The sequence below is a fragment of the Gopherus flavomarginatus genome, chromosome 5 (assembly GCF_025201925.1).
Source record: "Gopherus flavomarginatus isolate rGopFla2 chromosome 5, rGopFla2.mat.asm, whole genome shotgun sequence".
Lineage (NCBI taxonomy): Eukaryota > Metazoa > Chordata > Testudines > Testudinidae > Gopherus > Gopherus flavomarginatus.
The window spans coordinates 157,532,145-157,547,164 of record NC_066621.1 but is presented as its reverse complement, the minus strand read 5'-3'; the positions used below and the strand labels follow the sequence as shown (position 1 = coordinate 157,547,164).

General features: G+C 40.9%; 1 protein-coding gene across 2 annotated transcripts in view; it reads right to left on the bottom strand.

Annotated features, from left to right (window-relative positions):
* The window catches only part of MDGA2 (MAM domain containing glycosylphosphatidylinositol anchor 2), a 661,668-nt gene that overhangs the window by 46,538 nt on the left and 600,110 nt on the right, over positions 1-15,020 (bottom strand). For both annotated transcript variants that reach the window (XM_050954596.1, XM_050954598.1), the window contains exon 11: positions 2,196-2,373. In XM_050954596.1, coding sequence (XP_050810553.1) covers positions 2,196-2,373 — 178 coding nt within the window. The remainder of the gene's footprint in view (positions 1-2,195; positions 2,374-15,020) is intronic.

Below are 15,020 nucleotides of genomic sequence, written 5' to 3'. Positions count from 1 at the left end.
TTTATATAGCACTGGTCATTGTGCTAGCTAGCTGCCAGAGTGTCTAGGGATTATGTTGCTTAGTTTTGACTCAACACGTCACATGCCGTCTGTTTCCTCTTTGGACAAGGGTACCACAGAATCAGGTTTCTAATGCCAACACTTGCATTTCCAAACTTTACAATTCCCTTGCTACAAAGATTCTCCAATATGTGCTTAAATTTATGTCATTTTTTTCAGTTAAAAATTCTTCCAGTCATTGGGCCAGGTCTTCAGCTGGTATTATTTTGCCCCAGCTTCATTGACTTCAGTAGAAATACCCCACGTGGGCATGTGGTCCTTTCATTATGATCTTTACAGAATGTGAACACAAAATGGAAACAAACAGGAAAAGAGAATTCAATTCATTAAGCAAATATTCACAAAAACTAAGGTACTTGTGCAGCTCTAGGAGTCAAATGTAGGAAATATTTGGAGATTTCTGTAAAACAAAGGCTACAGCAACCAAAACCCGACTAGATCCATGTGGACAGACTTCTGTGCCCACATGGCATCTGGGGGTCATCATGGGAAGACTCTTGCACTTGTCCTCAACTAGAGCTCGTCAGAATTTTGTGGTTGAAACATTTTGTGCGAAAAAGAAGCTGTTTTCATCAAAACTGAAATGTTTTAAAAAGTATCAAATTTGAAAAAATTTTGTTTAGAAAAAGTTTCAAAATGAAGTGTTTTGACATTTTCCGAAAGGAATGTTTAAATTTTGTTTTGAAACAACTTTTTGAAATGAACTTCATTGTTTTTATATTTAAAAAAAGTTTTAAAATGTTGAAAATGGAACAAAGTATCCTAACAAACAAAATGTTTTAATCTACTCACAATGTTTTTTTCTGAATTGTGTTTCAGGAGAAATTTCAATTTTTTGGGGGCTTTCTTCCATTTTGGAATGGAAAAAAAAACATGAGACTGTGGAATTTCCTTGTGCTTCACGCAGGCACAAGGGTCTGACTGTGACAATCTGTGGCCTTAGACATAGATTGGGGCCTTAGACATAATTTGTTCAATTTCATAGTGTCCTAGAAATGTAAGACTGGACAGGACTTTGAAAGGTCATTGTCCAGTCCCCTGCACTGAGGCAGGACTGAGGAAACCGAGGCCATCCCTGTCAGATGTTTGTCCAACCTGTTCTTAAAATCTTCTCATGACAGGGATTCCACAACCTCCTTTGGAAGCCTATTCCAGTGCTTAACTATCCTTACAGTCAGAAAGCTTTTCATAGTATCTAACACAAATCTCCCTTGATGCAGATTTAGCTGATCAGTACTTGTCCTACCCTCCACGGACATGGAAAACAACTGATCACCATCCTCTTTATCACAGCCTTTAAAATATTTGAAGACTGTTACCAGGTTTCCCCCAGTCTTCTTTTCTCAGGACTAAACATGACCAGTTTTTTGTTTGTTTGTTTAAGCTTTTCCTCACAGGTCAGGCTTTCCAAACCTTTTGTTGTTTTTGTTGCTCTCCTTTGGAAACTCTCTAATTTGACCACACCTTTCCCAAAGTGTGGCACCTAGGATTGGTTACAATGCTCCAGCTGAGGCCTCACCAGTGCCAAGCAGAGCAAGACAGTTACCTCCTGTGTCTTACCTACAACACTCCTCTTAATATACCCCAGATGATATTACTTTTTCCACAACGGCATCACACTGTTGATTCATATTCAGTTTGTGATCCATTATAACCCCAGACCCTTTTTAGCCGTACTACTGCCTAGTTCACCATTTTGAATTTGTGCATTTGATTTTTTTCTTCCTAAGTGTAGTACTTTGCATGTGTCTTTATTGAATTTCACCTTGTTTATTTCAGACCAATTCACCAATTTGTCAAGATCATTTTGAATTCTAATCCCTGTCCTTCTAAGTGCTAGCAACCCCTCCCTGGTTAGTGACATCTGCAAATTTTAAAAATATCCTCTGCATTCCATTATCCAAGGTGTTAATGAAAATATTGAACACTACTGGACCCAGAACAGACCCCTGCAAGACCCCACTAGATATATTTCGTCAGTTTGGCATCAAACCATTGATAATTGTGCTTTGAGCATGATTATGCAGCTTACAGTGACAGCAACTAAAGTTTGCTCTTAACTGCACATTACAAGTTACATTAAGCTGCGTGACCCATATTCCAATATGTCTCCTATTACCATAACATCTCCTTACCACTATATTTGATGACACGAATGGTTGAATCTCCCTCCCCAAATCTGGTGATGGGAGTTAGGCGGACTTCATAGGCCTCTGGCTTGATCAGCTCAGTCAGGTTGTATGTAATTAACTCTCCTTTCTGAATGTTTCCGTTTACCGTGATCTCCTGTTCCCACCAACGCTGTTGTCCAGCCTGAAATCAGAAGAATCATGGAAAGATTGGAGCCACCCTTTCATTCTGGAAATGGCGCACAGGGGTCTGCAGAACATTTCATCATTTGCTTGATTGGCTCTAGATGAGAACACAAAGTCGTTCGTATGCCAGCTAACACATAAAGGCCCCATTTTTATAACTAGTGGATCACTTACTTGAGGTTGCAGAGATAACTGGCCTTAAAACCACAATTCCTGCTCAGTGTAATCTGCGGGCAAATAAATTATTTCCATTCTCACCTGCCTTTCCTATGCATCAAACTCCTCATTGCATTCTTTGTTGTAGCATATCTGCTCCTATCAAACATCACATAACTCCAGGTCTTTCAGAGTAACATGAAAGCAACCAAGCATTTTCAGTTTTTCATCTCAAAAAATTTCTAACACATCTGGGAAAGAGGCCTAATGCAAGGCACTAAGGGTCAGAGTTTTAAAAGAAATTAGTTGCCTAAAACTGAAGATAGGCGTGTAGATGCTTTTAAAAATCCCACTAGCACCTCTTTGCATCTTTAGGCACCTAGATACCTTTGGAATTCTGGCCTTTTTCTAGATTCAACTGAGAGAATCAATTAGGTTTAAGAATGTTTAAAATGTGTCCTCTTACAAATCTACTGTTCATCTGATGCACTCAAGAGGTGCCAAATTTGTGGGTATTTATAATCCTTGATGGCCATTCACAGTGTGGCTGTATCCTGAAAAGAGACTATGTATGAAGGCACCTTTGTGCCTGGTAGATCTGCTCCCAATGTGTATTTAGAATCACACCAGCCAACTGCAGTGACAGAAGTAAGTGCTTTCGCCTAGAATTGCTTGGAAATTTTCTGATGAAACTCAGTTTTCTTGGAAAGTGCCAATTTCATAGAGAGAAATGTTCTGCCGAATCTATTACAGACATGATCAAACATTCTGCAAAACAGAGGAGAGTTTCCCTGCCTCACTCCTAGCTCCAGGGAATGGAGTGGAACAAAACCAGGTGCTCTGCCTTCCCACTTCCCCCTAAGCTCCAGAGCATGGATAATGCCCCTGCAGCTCCTGGAGCTGGGGGGGTGGTCTGGAGGTAATGCACCTGAGGGCAGCTGAAAATATCTGTTTCTGGTCTCCTGAAATGGAGTTTTTCCTGAAATCCCTTTCCGTGAATATTTTGCCTTTTTAACGCTTCGTCCCTGCTTCAGGATGAAACCTTTATTAAAAAACATGAACATTTTTGAGGAAAGGGATGCCCTCTTTTAGGTCAGCTCTTCTTTCTTCTTTTCTGCTTGCAGAGCGCTCAGCCACGGCAGAGTGAGCTGAGGTCCATTTCTCCTCGTCAAGAGCATTGCTCCTTCAGGCCTAACCAGGTGCCCCTCTGCATCCCCATTCACGGCAATGAGGTTGCCCACGTGTCACCTGGGGCAGAACTGAAGATAATGAGAAAGTACAGGAGTAACACAGTGCAGTATGGCTCCCAGTGCTTTCCCACTTTGTCGCTGAGTAAGAAGGGAATCACCTTGACTCTCAGAGCTCAGACTCTCAGAGCTCAGACTGAGTTTGCAGAGTTGGCAGTTAGAAGGAAATGTCTTTTAGTTGCACAATGAGCACATTTGACATGGAAATCATTGAGAGACAATTACATGACCCCAGGATGTCACACTTCACAGTAGAATTACACCACAAGTCAACAGGAGTTGAGGACACTCAGCACTGCACAGGAGCAGATTCCACAATTATTAACAGCCCTGGTCACCTCAGAAAGGTGGATGGATTGAAAAGAACAATGAAACGTCAATATGAAGCAAATAAGGAGTTGTATATATTTACACTTCATAGAGTGTACAGGATTTTCAACATCTAAATCAATAAACTGTCATTTTCAATGCACTTGACCAAGAGATGAAAAACCTAATTAGAAAAGATATCAGAGGAGTCAGTCTGGATCTGTAAAAAGTGACAGAGAGTCCTGTGGCACCTTATACACTAACAGCTATAGACTAACAGTCTATAAGGTGCCACCGGACTCTGTTGCTAATTAGAGAGAAAGTTTAACAAACACTGAATGCCACATTATTTCCTTCATGCTCTACGTGGTTTATTAATGACCCAAACAACTCAAAGCTTGTGCATTTTGGGGAGCAAAGTTGTTGGATACTTCAATATTACCTGAAGATACACTGGCTTATTACAGGCATTCTCTCCAGGCTATCAAGAACAAATCATTAAATATTTACTATACATCCCAAAGGAACTCTGCAGGTGCTATGCTATTATAATGAGATGTTCTACTCAACTGATTCTGCTTGGCAGGTGCATTGATGTCATTAATTATTACAAACTTGCTATTATAGAACCTCATGTTTATTAAAAACATCCCCCCCCTTTTCAGATTTGTAATTCAAAACTGTCAAAAAAGAGTATACTGAAATAGTTGGGGAAATACGCTGCTAAAGCATCACATTTGATGCCAGCAAATGATGTGAAAAGCAAAATTAAAACATTGACTGGAAGGTTTATATCTACCTCCATGGAAAAGAAAGCAGGACTGGTCTATTATTAAACATACAGCACAAACCCACCTCAGATAAAAATAAGGTTGAGAAACCAACAAAATGTAAGAACGTTCCAAAGAAAGGATGGGAGGTCATTAGCTTTCTCTGTCTCCATTGAAGACAGTGAAGGTATTACATTAGCTTCCGAGGGAACTGAGTTAGACCAATGCTGAGCACTTTGGAAAACCTCATGCTAAGGTTCTGACCTTGCTAACGTTTAGGCTTCAGTGGAACTGTTCACGAGTTAAAGTATGCACCTGTGAAATGCAGGGGGGAATAAAAACAATGGTGGTCAATTAGAAAAAGCTGGAAGGAGACAGAGATGGAACCATTTAAAACAAAGTATACATAAGAGGACCAGTATTGCCTATAAAAGATCAAAGTTCTGCTGTTTATTAAAAATGGTGTCTGTGCAGTATATGGCACTCCACTTGTTAAAATACATCCTCTCACTACAATGCTCTCCACTGAAAAGGTAGCTTTGAAATGGGCCGCGCAGTATGCTGCTGCAGGAGAAAGATTATTTATGTCATAGCAGTACCCAGAAGTCCATTAATACACGATCTGTTCATTCGTGGGGATCTGTCAGTAGAAACAAGCAGCTGAGGCAGGGTACAGCAGCAAAAGCAACAATTTCATAGCAGTTTATGATAAATGACTACAGAAGAAAGGCTGCTTTTAAACTGCAGCCATGGAGAGACATACTCTAATTATTCCTTTCCTGTGCCTGGACCAGATAGGTAAAAAGGGAATTTCGCTCTCAAAATTGATTTATTATATATTCCAGTAAGGCCAAACTGAAATTAACTGTTATACGGAAACATCTTTCTCTGCATGTGTAACTTATTTAAGCAAAATGTGGCAATGCAGTTCTTTGTTTGTAATTAGTCTCTGTAGGCTGTTGCCGCATTAACACCACCACACAGGACTTTGCAGAAAAGATCAAGTTGTCTTGAATTACAGGGAATTGATCTGAATCAGTCTCCACTTGCTAGGAAGGGACCGAACACATGCACAGTCATAAAACTGTCGACTTTATGACTGTCAGAGTGGTAGAAAAGGAGGAAAATGAGCGGGATTTAGGGCTGGAAAGAATTTAGGGCTGGATGAGACAAGTGCAAACTGTAGTTCATCAAAGTGGACAGTTCTACAAATGTGTTATTGTTAGTGTTTATACTGTTGATTCAAAGCTTACCATAAAAACCTTTGAGTGCACACTGCATAGCCATTCTTCCTCTGTGGTAAGGTATTTAAAATATCACTCTGATACAGGAGAACATTACATGTCTGCTCTCCTTGATGTCTTACTTCTAGGCTACCTAAGGACTACAAAGGCATGCAAATCTCTGACTAGAGGGAGACATGGGGAACAATTATTTAATTGTTTAATTCCATTTTAATTTAAGCAGAGCAAGGTGTAGCATAAACCAATAGCTGGAAGTTGAAGATAGACACATTCAGACTGCAAATAAGGTACATTTTTGACAGTTAGTGTGATTAACCATTGGTATAATTTACCAAGGGTCTTGGTGGATTCTCCATCATTGACCATTTTTAAATCAAGACTGGATGTTTTTCTAAAAGATCTCCTGTAGGAATTTTGGGGAAGTTCTCTGACCTGTGTTATCCAGGTGGTCAGACTAGATCATTGCTGTGGTCCCTTTTGGTCTTGAAATCTAGTAATCTAATTTTAAGCTTGTGAACAGTCCCACAGACAAGTGCTGAATGAGGGCTGCTTGCTCAGCAGCTTACAGGTTCGAGCCCTGTACAGAAAGTGGCATTAACCTTCCACATTCATGAGCATGGAAATATCCAAACTTCAAAGACCAAATATTAATAAAATGTCAACTAAGTAGCAATGGGCCTACGTGTTTGTAGGATTCCTAGGCCACCACAATAAGTAAATAATTATAACTATATGACAAAATGTGACATTATATTGTATCCTTAAAAAGATAATATGAGCATCTTTAATACAAAATTACAAATTGACAGATGTCTGCTGGTGTTAACTACGACATCACCGATAAGAGCCAATGAAATGAACTAGGAAAGCCAAGGCACTCGTTGCATAACAGACATTCAGTCTCTTCTCTCTCTCCCCCATTTGGATCCCCATGAACACAAACATAGCACGAATATCTGATATATTCAAGTTTTGCAGAATGCATTATTTTGCGATCACACACCTTACAAAGGAAATATTTGCATACTTCAGCATTTATGCCACTCTGAGAATTGCTCCTTATGTCGTTTGTATTGTATATGTTGTTATGCCACATGTACCTCTTCTATTCATGGCTCAAACCAACCCTTAATTTAAATGTAGTGAATGAACCAGGCTAAATGTGACTAGGGCAATACGCTGGATAAACTGCACATCACTTGTACGCCATGGTGAATGGGAGGGGAAAGAAAGCAGCACATACCCCTTGGAACTCAACACTGATTACACCCGCGGCTAAATTCCAACCTACATCAAATGCTCATAACATAAAGTGGAAACAAACACAAAGGACACGGGGATGTTTAATATTCCCTGAATAATGCATAATACACTGTGTACCTTCGCAGTCTGTCAGGAAACTTTACATAATAATGAATAAACCTTGTCTCAAGTAGACGGTGCTGTCCTTGAGAGCTAAGCAAAAAGAGTGCTGCAGAGAAGATGTTAAGGGTAATTATAACAAGATTTAGGGCTACATTTTCAAAGCGGTGCATGTGGAATTCAGCCCTATGACTCTTATTCATCAAAATGGGAATCTCACGGACAGATGCATTGAGAGCTCTTACAGAGTTTAACTCAGCATTACTGATACTGGTATCCGGCATGCAAATCAGAACTAGCATTCTAACTCCTAACCACGTTTTAAGCAAACCTTTCAGAGACTCAATAAAATGGTTAGACTGTACGCTCGTAGATATGGGTGCAGTCTTTTAGTTATATGTGTATACAATGTCTATCACAACGGGGCCCCGATTGTTCAGCACTATACATAATAATAAAAACTCCTGGTGGCATGTTTCAATTCTTCACATTCTTTCAGCCCCAATTTTTCGGATTCTTCATTTTGATCGGCTTACATAGGTCACATGTTCTACCATGCTGCACATGTACTCCTGAGACCATCACTGTCTGACATCCTTGTCAGTCACTCACTTTGTGCCACCAAGGCTGCCTTAGGCCTACTAGCTATTCCACTTGCATTCAGGCAGGTAGAACCGTAGCACTGTCAGGCTGGAAGGGACCGCAAGGTGTCCTCTAGTCCATCCCCTTATGCTGAGGCAGTACCAGTAAACAGAGACCATCCCTGACAGATTTTTGTCTAGCCTGTTCTTAAAAATTTCCATTGCAAGGATTCGACAGCCCTCCTTGATAACTTATTCCAGTGCTTAACTATCCTTACAGTGAGAACTTGCTTCTAATGTCTGAGCTACTTTGCTACAGATTAAGCTGATTACTCCTTGTCCTTTCTTCAGTAGGCACAGAGAACAATTGATCAGCATCCTCTTTAAAACAACTATTAAGATTTTTGAAGACTATGATCACGTTTCCCCTTCAGCCTTCTTTTCTAAGTTTTTTAAACCTTTCTTCATAGGTCATGTTTTCTAAACAGGAGCTAGGTTTGCTCTATAAGACAGAAGCTTCCTTCGCTGGAGTTGCATGTATAACATTCACTGTACCATGGGCTGCTGGAGTGTTCACATGTTGGTCTGATTACTGGATAATCACCACAGGGCTTATCTCTACAGAGTAACATCTGAGAAAGGATCTAGGCAGCAATGATCTTTTGGATATTTGTAGACTGTTCTATTTTCCTCCTTCAACAATACTTACCAAATGTGTACATATTAACTCTTCTAATCTTTCCTCAAAATTCAGCCCTTTCTGCTTCCTTGTCACTTCTGGTAGGAATGCAGGAATTGCCATTATCCATATAAAGTGACTTAGACCCAGATTTATAAAGGCATTTAGTCTTTGCTCTCGCTCAGCATTGCAATACCTAACTGACTTAGGAGCCTCAATGTCCTTGGAAATCCATGGGATTTTGTGGAGAATGTTAGGTAATGAGTTGAGTTACTGTCATGTTCTGCATGGGGGTGTGGGAAGTAAAGCCCGTGGTTGAACACGAGACAGGGATTTAACATCTCAAAACTCTGTAATGGCCCATTTTGTGGCTAGGAGTATGTCTGTTGAATTCCAGCAGTTGGGCAAGGACTGGTGGAAGGGAGAGGGGAGGCTTACTGGCTGGACCTGGCTAAAGACCAGAGACTAGCCCACCAGGAAGGTGGTATTAAGACCAAGTTTGGAGGGTCTAGGAACCAGCAGCCTGTGAGAAAAAAGTCTGAGCTGGCATCTGTAGAAAGACTTTCCTGTGCTTGAGACGGTAAAAAAAAGGCACTTCTTGAAGAAGAATGGATGAGTTAATTCATTGGTTCACATGTAAGTAATAAAGCAAGATTTTGTTAACCAGGTCCGGAGTGGACTGCGGTGACTGGGTTTTCCTGCAGAGATCTTCAAAGGGCACCTCCTGCATCTATCAGCAAGCCCCCTGCTCCTGGGGACATGGCCTTTGGAATAAGGTAGCAGAGTGAGGGTTGACATGAGGCCAAATTTCCAAATGTGAAGTGCAGTGGGGGAAGTAGTTTGGTGAGCGTGGGATGTAGGAAACCAGAGATTTTTAACATAAGGCTTGGGCCCATAATCAGTTAGGCATTGCAACCCTGAAACAATGCCTAAATACCTTTACGGCTTAAATTTCATTGACTTCAAAGAGACCCAGGTACTTTAAAAAGCACCAAAATAATGCAGGAACCACTCTTCCAAACTTTCCATGAGACTTAGGCTCCTAAGATTTTGAAGTGTATCTAGTTCCCTAAAGATGCAAGTAGGCACCTTTAGATGCCTAATCCCCATTCATTTCAACCTAAACTGCTTCGGTGCTTTAGAAACATCCCTCTAGGCACATATCTGCATCTTTAGAGCCTAAATACCTTTGATCACCTGGCCCTCAGTAGATTTAGAAAATGGTACCCCTAGCCTATTGTTCTGTTCCTGTCAAATGAGTCAGAGATAGGTGCAACAAGCTCCACAACTCAATGTTACGGACAGGGCTGGCTCTAGCCATTTCGCCGCCCCAAGCACGGCGGCACACCGTGGGGAGAGCTCTGCCGCTCACCGGTCCCGCGGATCTGGTGAACCTCCCGCAGGCGTCCCAGCAGAGGGTCCGCTGGTCTCGCGGCTCCAGTGCAGCATCCGCAGGCACGCCTGTGGGAGGTTCACCGGAGCCGCCTGCCGCCCTCTCGGCAATCGGCAGAGTGCCCCCCGCGGCATGCCGCCCCAAGCACACGCTTGGCACGCTGTGGCCTGGAGCCAGCCCTGGTTATCGAGTATCCTGTCCAAAGAGGGAGTATCCTCTGATCCTCTCATTAAGCCCAGTTGTTGTTCTCTAAATGTCATCCTTCCATGTGGTGTCCATAATCAAATTCCAGGTATGGCTGTGCCAGAGCCATAAACAGAGGGAATTTATCTCCCACTGCTGTCTTTGGTATCCCAGGATATCATCAAATACTGAATGTAAGAGTCTCAGTATGCAGCCCTTTGTGTCGATAAAGTACAACACTATCTGTAATTATGTGATCACATACCATTTCCCACACACAATCTAGCATCATACTTCTTTTTCCTCACAACCACAGATATGCATGAGTAGACTCTGTGAACAATTCCATGCATGCCAGAGATAAAACATATAAAGCTGTAACCAAATAAGGTAAGGACTCCTGCTCTGCCTATGTTGTTTCTTGAATACTGCAAACATCCCAAAAAAGATACGTTGGAATTGGAAAAGGTTCAGTCAAGAGCAACAAAAATTATTAGGGGATGGAACAGCTTCCATATGACGAGAGATGAACAAGACTGGGACTTTTCAGCTTGGAAAAGTGATCGCTAAAGGGAGATATGATTGTGGTCTATAAAATCATGACTGCTGTGGAGAAAGTAGATAAAGAAGTGTTGTTTACTATTTCTCATAATGCAAGAACTAGAGGTCACCAAATGAAATTAATAAGCAGCAGGTTTAAAACAAATAAAAGGAAGTATTTCTTCACACAGTGCACAGTCAAGTTGTGGAACTCCTTGCCTGAGGACGTTGTGAAGGCCAAGACCATAACAGGCTTCAAAAATAAACTAGATAAATTCATGGACGATAGGTCCATCAATGGCTATTAGCCAGGATGGGCAGGCATGGATCACTTGATGACTACCAGTTCTGTTCATTCCCTGTGGGGTACCTGCCATTGGCCACTGTCAGAAGACAGGATGCTAGGCTAGATGGACCTTTAGTCTGACCCAGTATGGTCGTTCTTAGGTTCTTATATATCACTCATTTCATACCACACAATATTAATATTCACAGTGAATGAGGCAAGGGCTCCTACTAATCAAGATTCATTACAGGTCCTATATATGGCAGAACTGGCAGCCATCTATGTTAAGATGGAGACCAAATACCCCATAGATTGGAATGCAGATCATGATCCAAGGAGTATATTTGATTGACTTTAACTTGCATGTGACAAGGCAGCAGAGTTAATACAATTCAGAAAGAGAGAGACCACAGAACTCATTTGCCTGCACATTCTCATCTATTTACAAATTGAGATGTAAGATCTAGATTCATTTTATTTGGCTTGGACAGTGCTTTTATAAAACAGAGCAACTGTAATACATTGGAAAGAAGCAGCTCTGTAAACCCATTTACATGTATGAGAAGTGTAAAAGGAGATTGTCACAATTCAGGGCAACTGCACCTGTATTTTCACCTCCATGGTCCAACAAGGGCATCCCCTCGAGGCCGCCAGCTTCTCAGCTGTCTCCTTCCTTGAGTGGAGATATGGATCTTTCTCTCCCTCTTCCCTGACTGGGGTATTCCCAGGCTGCACAGATCCTTGCCTATACTGTGAATTCCCTAGCAAAATAAAACGGTCTAAGCAGGCCTGATTTACATTTTTTCCCTCACAAATGGTAAACAGTGTCACTGCCACAGTTAATTTACCACACAGCATGTTTATTCTTAAGTAAAAAGCATTATGGACATAAGAATGACCATACTGGGTCTAACCAAAGGTTCATTTAGCTCAATATTCTATCTTCCAATAATGGCCAGTGCCAGGTGCCCCAGAGGGAACGAACAGAACAGGGAATCATCAAGTGATCCATCCCGTTGCCCAACCTCAGCTTATGGCAAACAGAGGCTAGAGACACCATCCCTGCTCATCCTGGCTAATAGCCATCAAACATGTTAAAACAATACAAGAACCTACACATCTGCTGATAAGCCTATCAGAGATCACCCTCTCACCTCCACAATGGCTCTGGCCGGTGTCAGTCCTTACAATCCTTCCCTAATGTTTGGGGTTCTCCCTTTGGACAGATGGTCCTGTCCATGTACTGCATCAGAAAGAATGCCCTGAGACACTTTAAACTCAAGCTATTTATCCAGAAGACCTTTCTCTGCCTGACAGCTAGCTTCTGGAAAACCTAGTTTGAACTAGTCCAGGTGAGCTCCCCCAGGAGATGTTACCTCTCTGGAGGTGTTACACCCCGAGTGAATTTGCTTAATCATCTCCCACTGTTCTTAGTTGCTGGAGGAGCTTCAGTTACCCTTCCCCATGGGATTACATAAAATCCCTGGCCAGCAATGATACTTAAACCTAAGACAGTATGGTATCTCAAAAATATCACACAGAATTGCCACATTTGTCACAGAAATGAACTGATTTTATTTCTGCTTTGTTAGTGTTGTTCTCTGTCTTGGCAAAAGAAGCTTTTTATATTTAGAGTGCAAAAGACATATAAAAGTGAAAGGAAAATTAGAGATAAAACATAAAAGCAATCTTTGCACTGAAGAGGAAAACAACTGTCTGTACCACAAAAGCAAACTATTTGCTGTTAAAGGAAAGTCCTCCATTCTGGAGTGGAGAACATTAGATAATTTGTGACAGTAAAGAATCCATCTCTTTCTTGGGACAGACAATAGAGGAATTGTACATTGGTAGCCTTATCTGGCTCCTACAAATGGTGTTTTGTCACAATTTTGAATATTTGTAATATCATCACTATGCTGCTAGATGCATGAACCAATGATTGCTGGGTTTCCAACGTGTTTTGCTATTAGTTATCTGTTTCTTACAGCCATTTGCTGAAGCTAACAACTTCCTAGAGCTGGGACTCTCTTATTACACTTAATTTTGGTGGGAGGAGGGGGAAATTTGTCAAATAATTCTTGTCTTGATAAGCTAGTAATTTGGGGTAAATTTTTTAAAGAGCCTAAGCCACTTAGGAACCTAATTTCAATGGGAATTCTGGAAATTAAGCACTGGCATAAACACATTATCCAGAGTCCAGAAACATCTTATTCAGAGATAAGTAATAATCATTGAGCTGCCTGTAAGATTCTGTCAGTGTCAAGAGTGGAAATAGGCCTGTTAATTAACAATACAAGCCTTGATGTGGACAGCTGGTTAGCCATGCTAGACACATCCACACTGTCACATTCATTCAAAGAAGGGAAACATCTGAAATCCAGAATGAAAACCGGTGACATATTTTAATGGCAAATATTAAAAACAAATGTATTGTAAAGAGCGTCATATACTGCGTCTACTATGTGCTTTGACAATTAGTTCAGCTACAGTAGTAAACATAACTGATTCTCAGTACTTGGATTCCTCTGCATGCATGAGGCTTTGCTTATGGGACATATCACCTAGCAATTACATCATCAGCTAGTAATTACATCAACCAGCCATTTGTTTTAATGCAAGAAGATATGATGGAAAAGATAAAAATAAAAATCCCTCTGAACTTTGAGGGGAATATAGGGGGATGGATCAGCATTGATCTTATAGAATAAAATTGTCAAAAGTGCCTATGTGCATTTTCAAAAGGCCCAAAGGAGCCGAAGTGACTTTTGAAAATGGGGTTAATGCTCCTCAATCAGGCACTTTTGAAAATGTTATCCTAGGCTTGACTTTCAATTGAATTTGGCCCATAACTGACTTAATGCTTCTGAAAGCTCTGTCCATAGTTACTTATTCATCAGCCAGGTAGGTTAACTAATTTTCAAAGCATAGAGCAGACACAGTAGATAGCCTCTGTGTAATATGTTTCAGAGTGGTAGCCATGTTTTTCTGTATCAGCAAAAAGAACAGGAGTACTTGTGGCACCTTAGAGACTAACAAATTTATTTGAGTATAAGCTTTTGTGGGCTGAAACCCACGATGCATCCAATGAAGTGAGTTTTAGCCCATGAAAGCGTACGCTCAGATAAATTTGTTAGTCTCTAAGATGCCACAAGTACTCTATGTAATATGTTTACGTTAGTGTCAATTAAGTTTCACATAGGTGCAAGAGTCTATCCATGCTGAGCTCATGGGCGAAAGGATGCGGGGAAGGAGGAGAGATAAATCTAATGTTTCTGAAATGCAACAGAAGTTAGGTTCCAATTGTGTTTTGGATAAAAGTTTTAGAAGGAGGTTTCTTATTTTATCCAGATCAGTTTGCCCAACCTACATCCAGCTGATATTCACTTAAGGAGCTCTGCCTATGCTCTAAACTGCAAGAAGAGCAGCTCTAACAGCTGATGAACACTAGCAGAGCTTTGAGAAGTGGACTCAGCCTAAGGGCATTTATGAATGATGATTATCCTGTAGCTAACATCTAATTACCTTTCCATAGCCTACCAAAGTACACACAATTCCAAAGTAAGGCAACTTTGTGCAAACATCTTTCTGCAGTTATCTTTTAATGTTTAGAAATTTTAGGTCACTGGTGTGAAGAAAAAGGGTGGAACAGCTTCCTGACGCCAGCAAAAGTGCAGTGTAAACACTCGGCAACACTTTATTCTGATGTGCTGAAAATACCTTCTCCCTGTTGTTGAGGAAAAGGTATTAGCAGTTTACCCTTTGACTGTTAGCTAAGCAATATACTGGCACTCTGCCCTCTAAAAGGTTTCAACCGGTAGTGTTGTTTTGACAAATTAATCCCATGGGACATTTAAATATTGATTATATCACATGAACGGTTATGTTTATATAGACT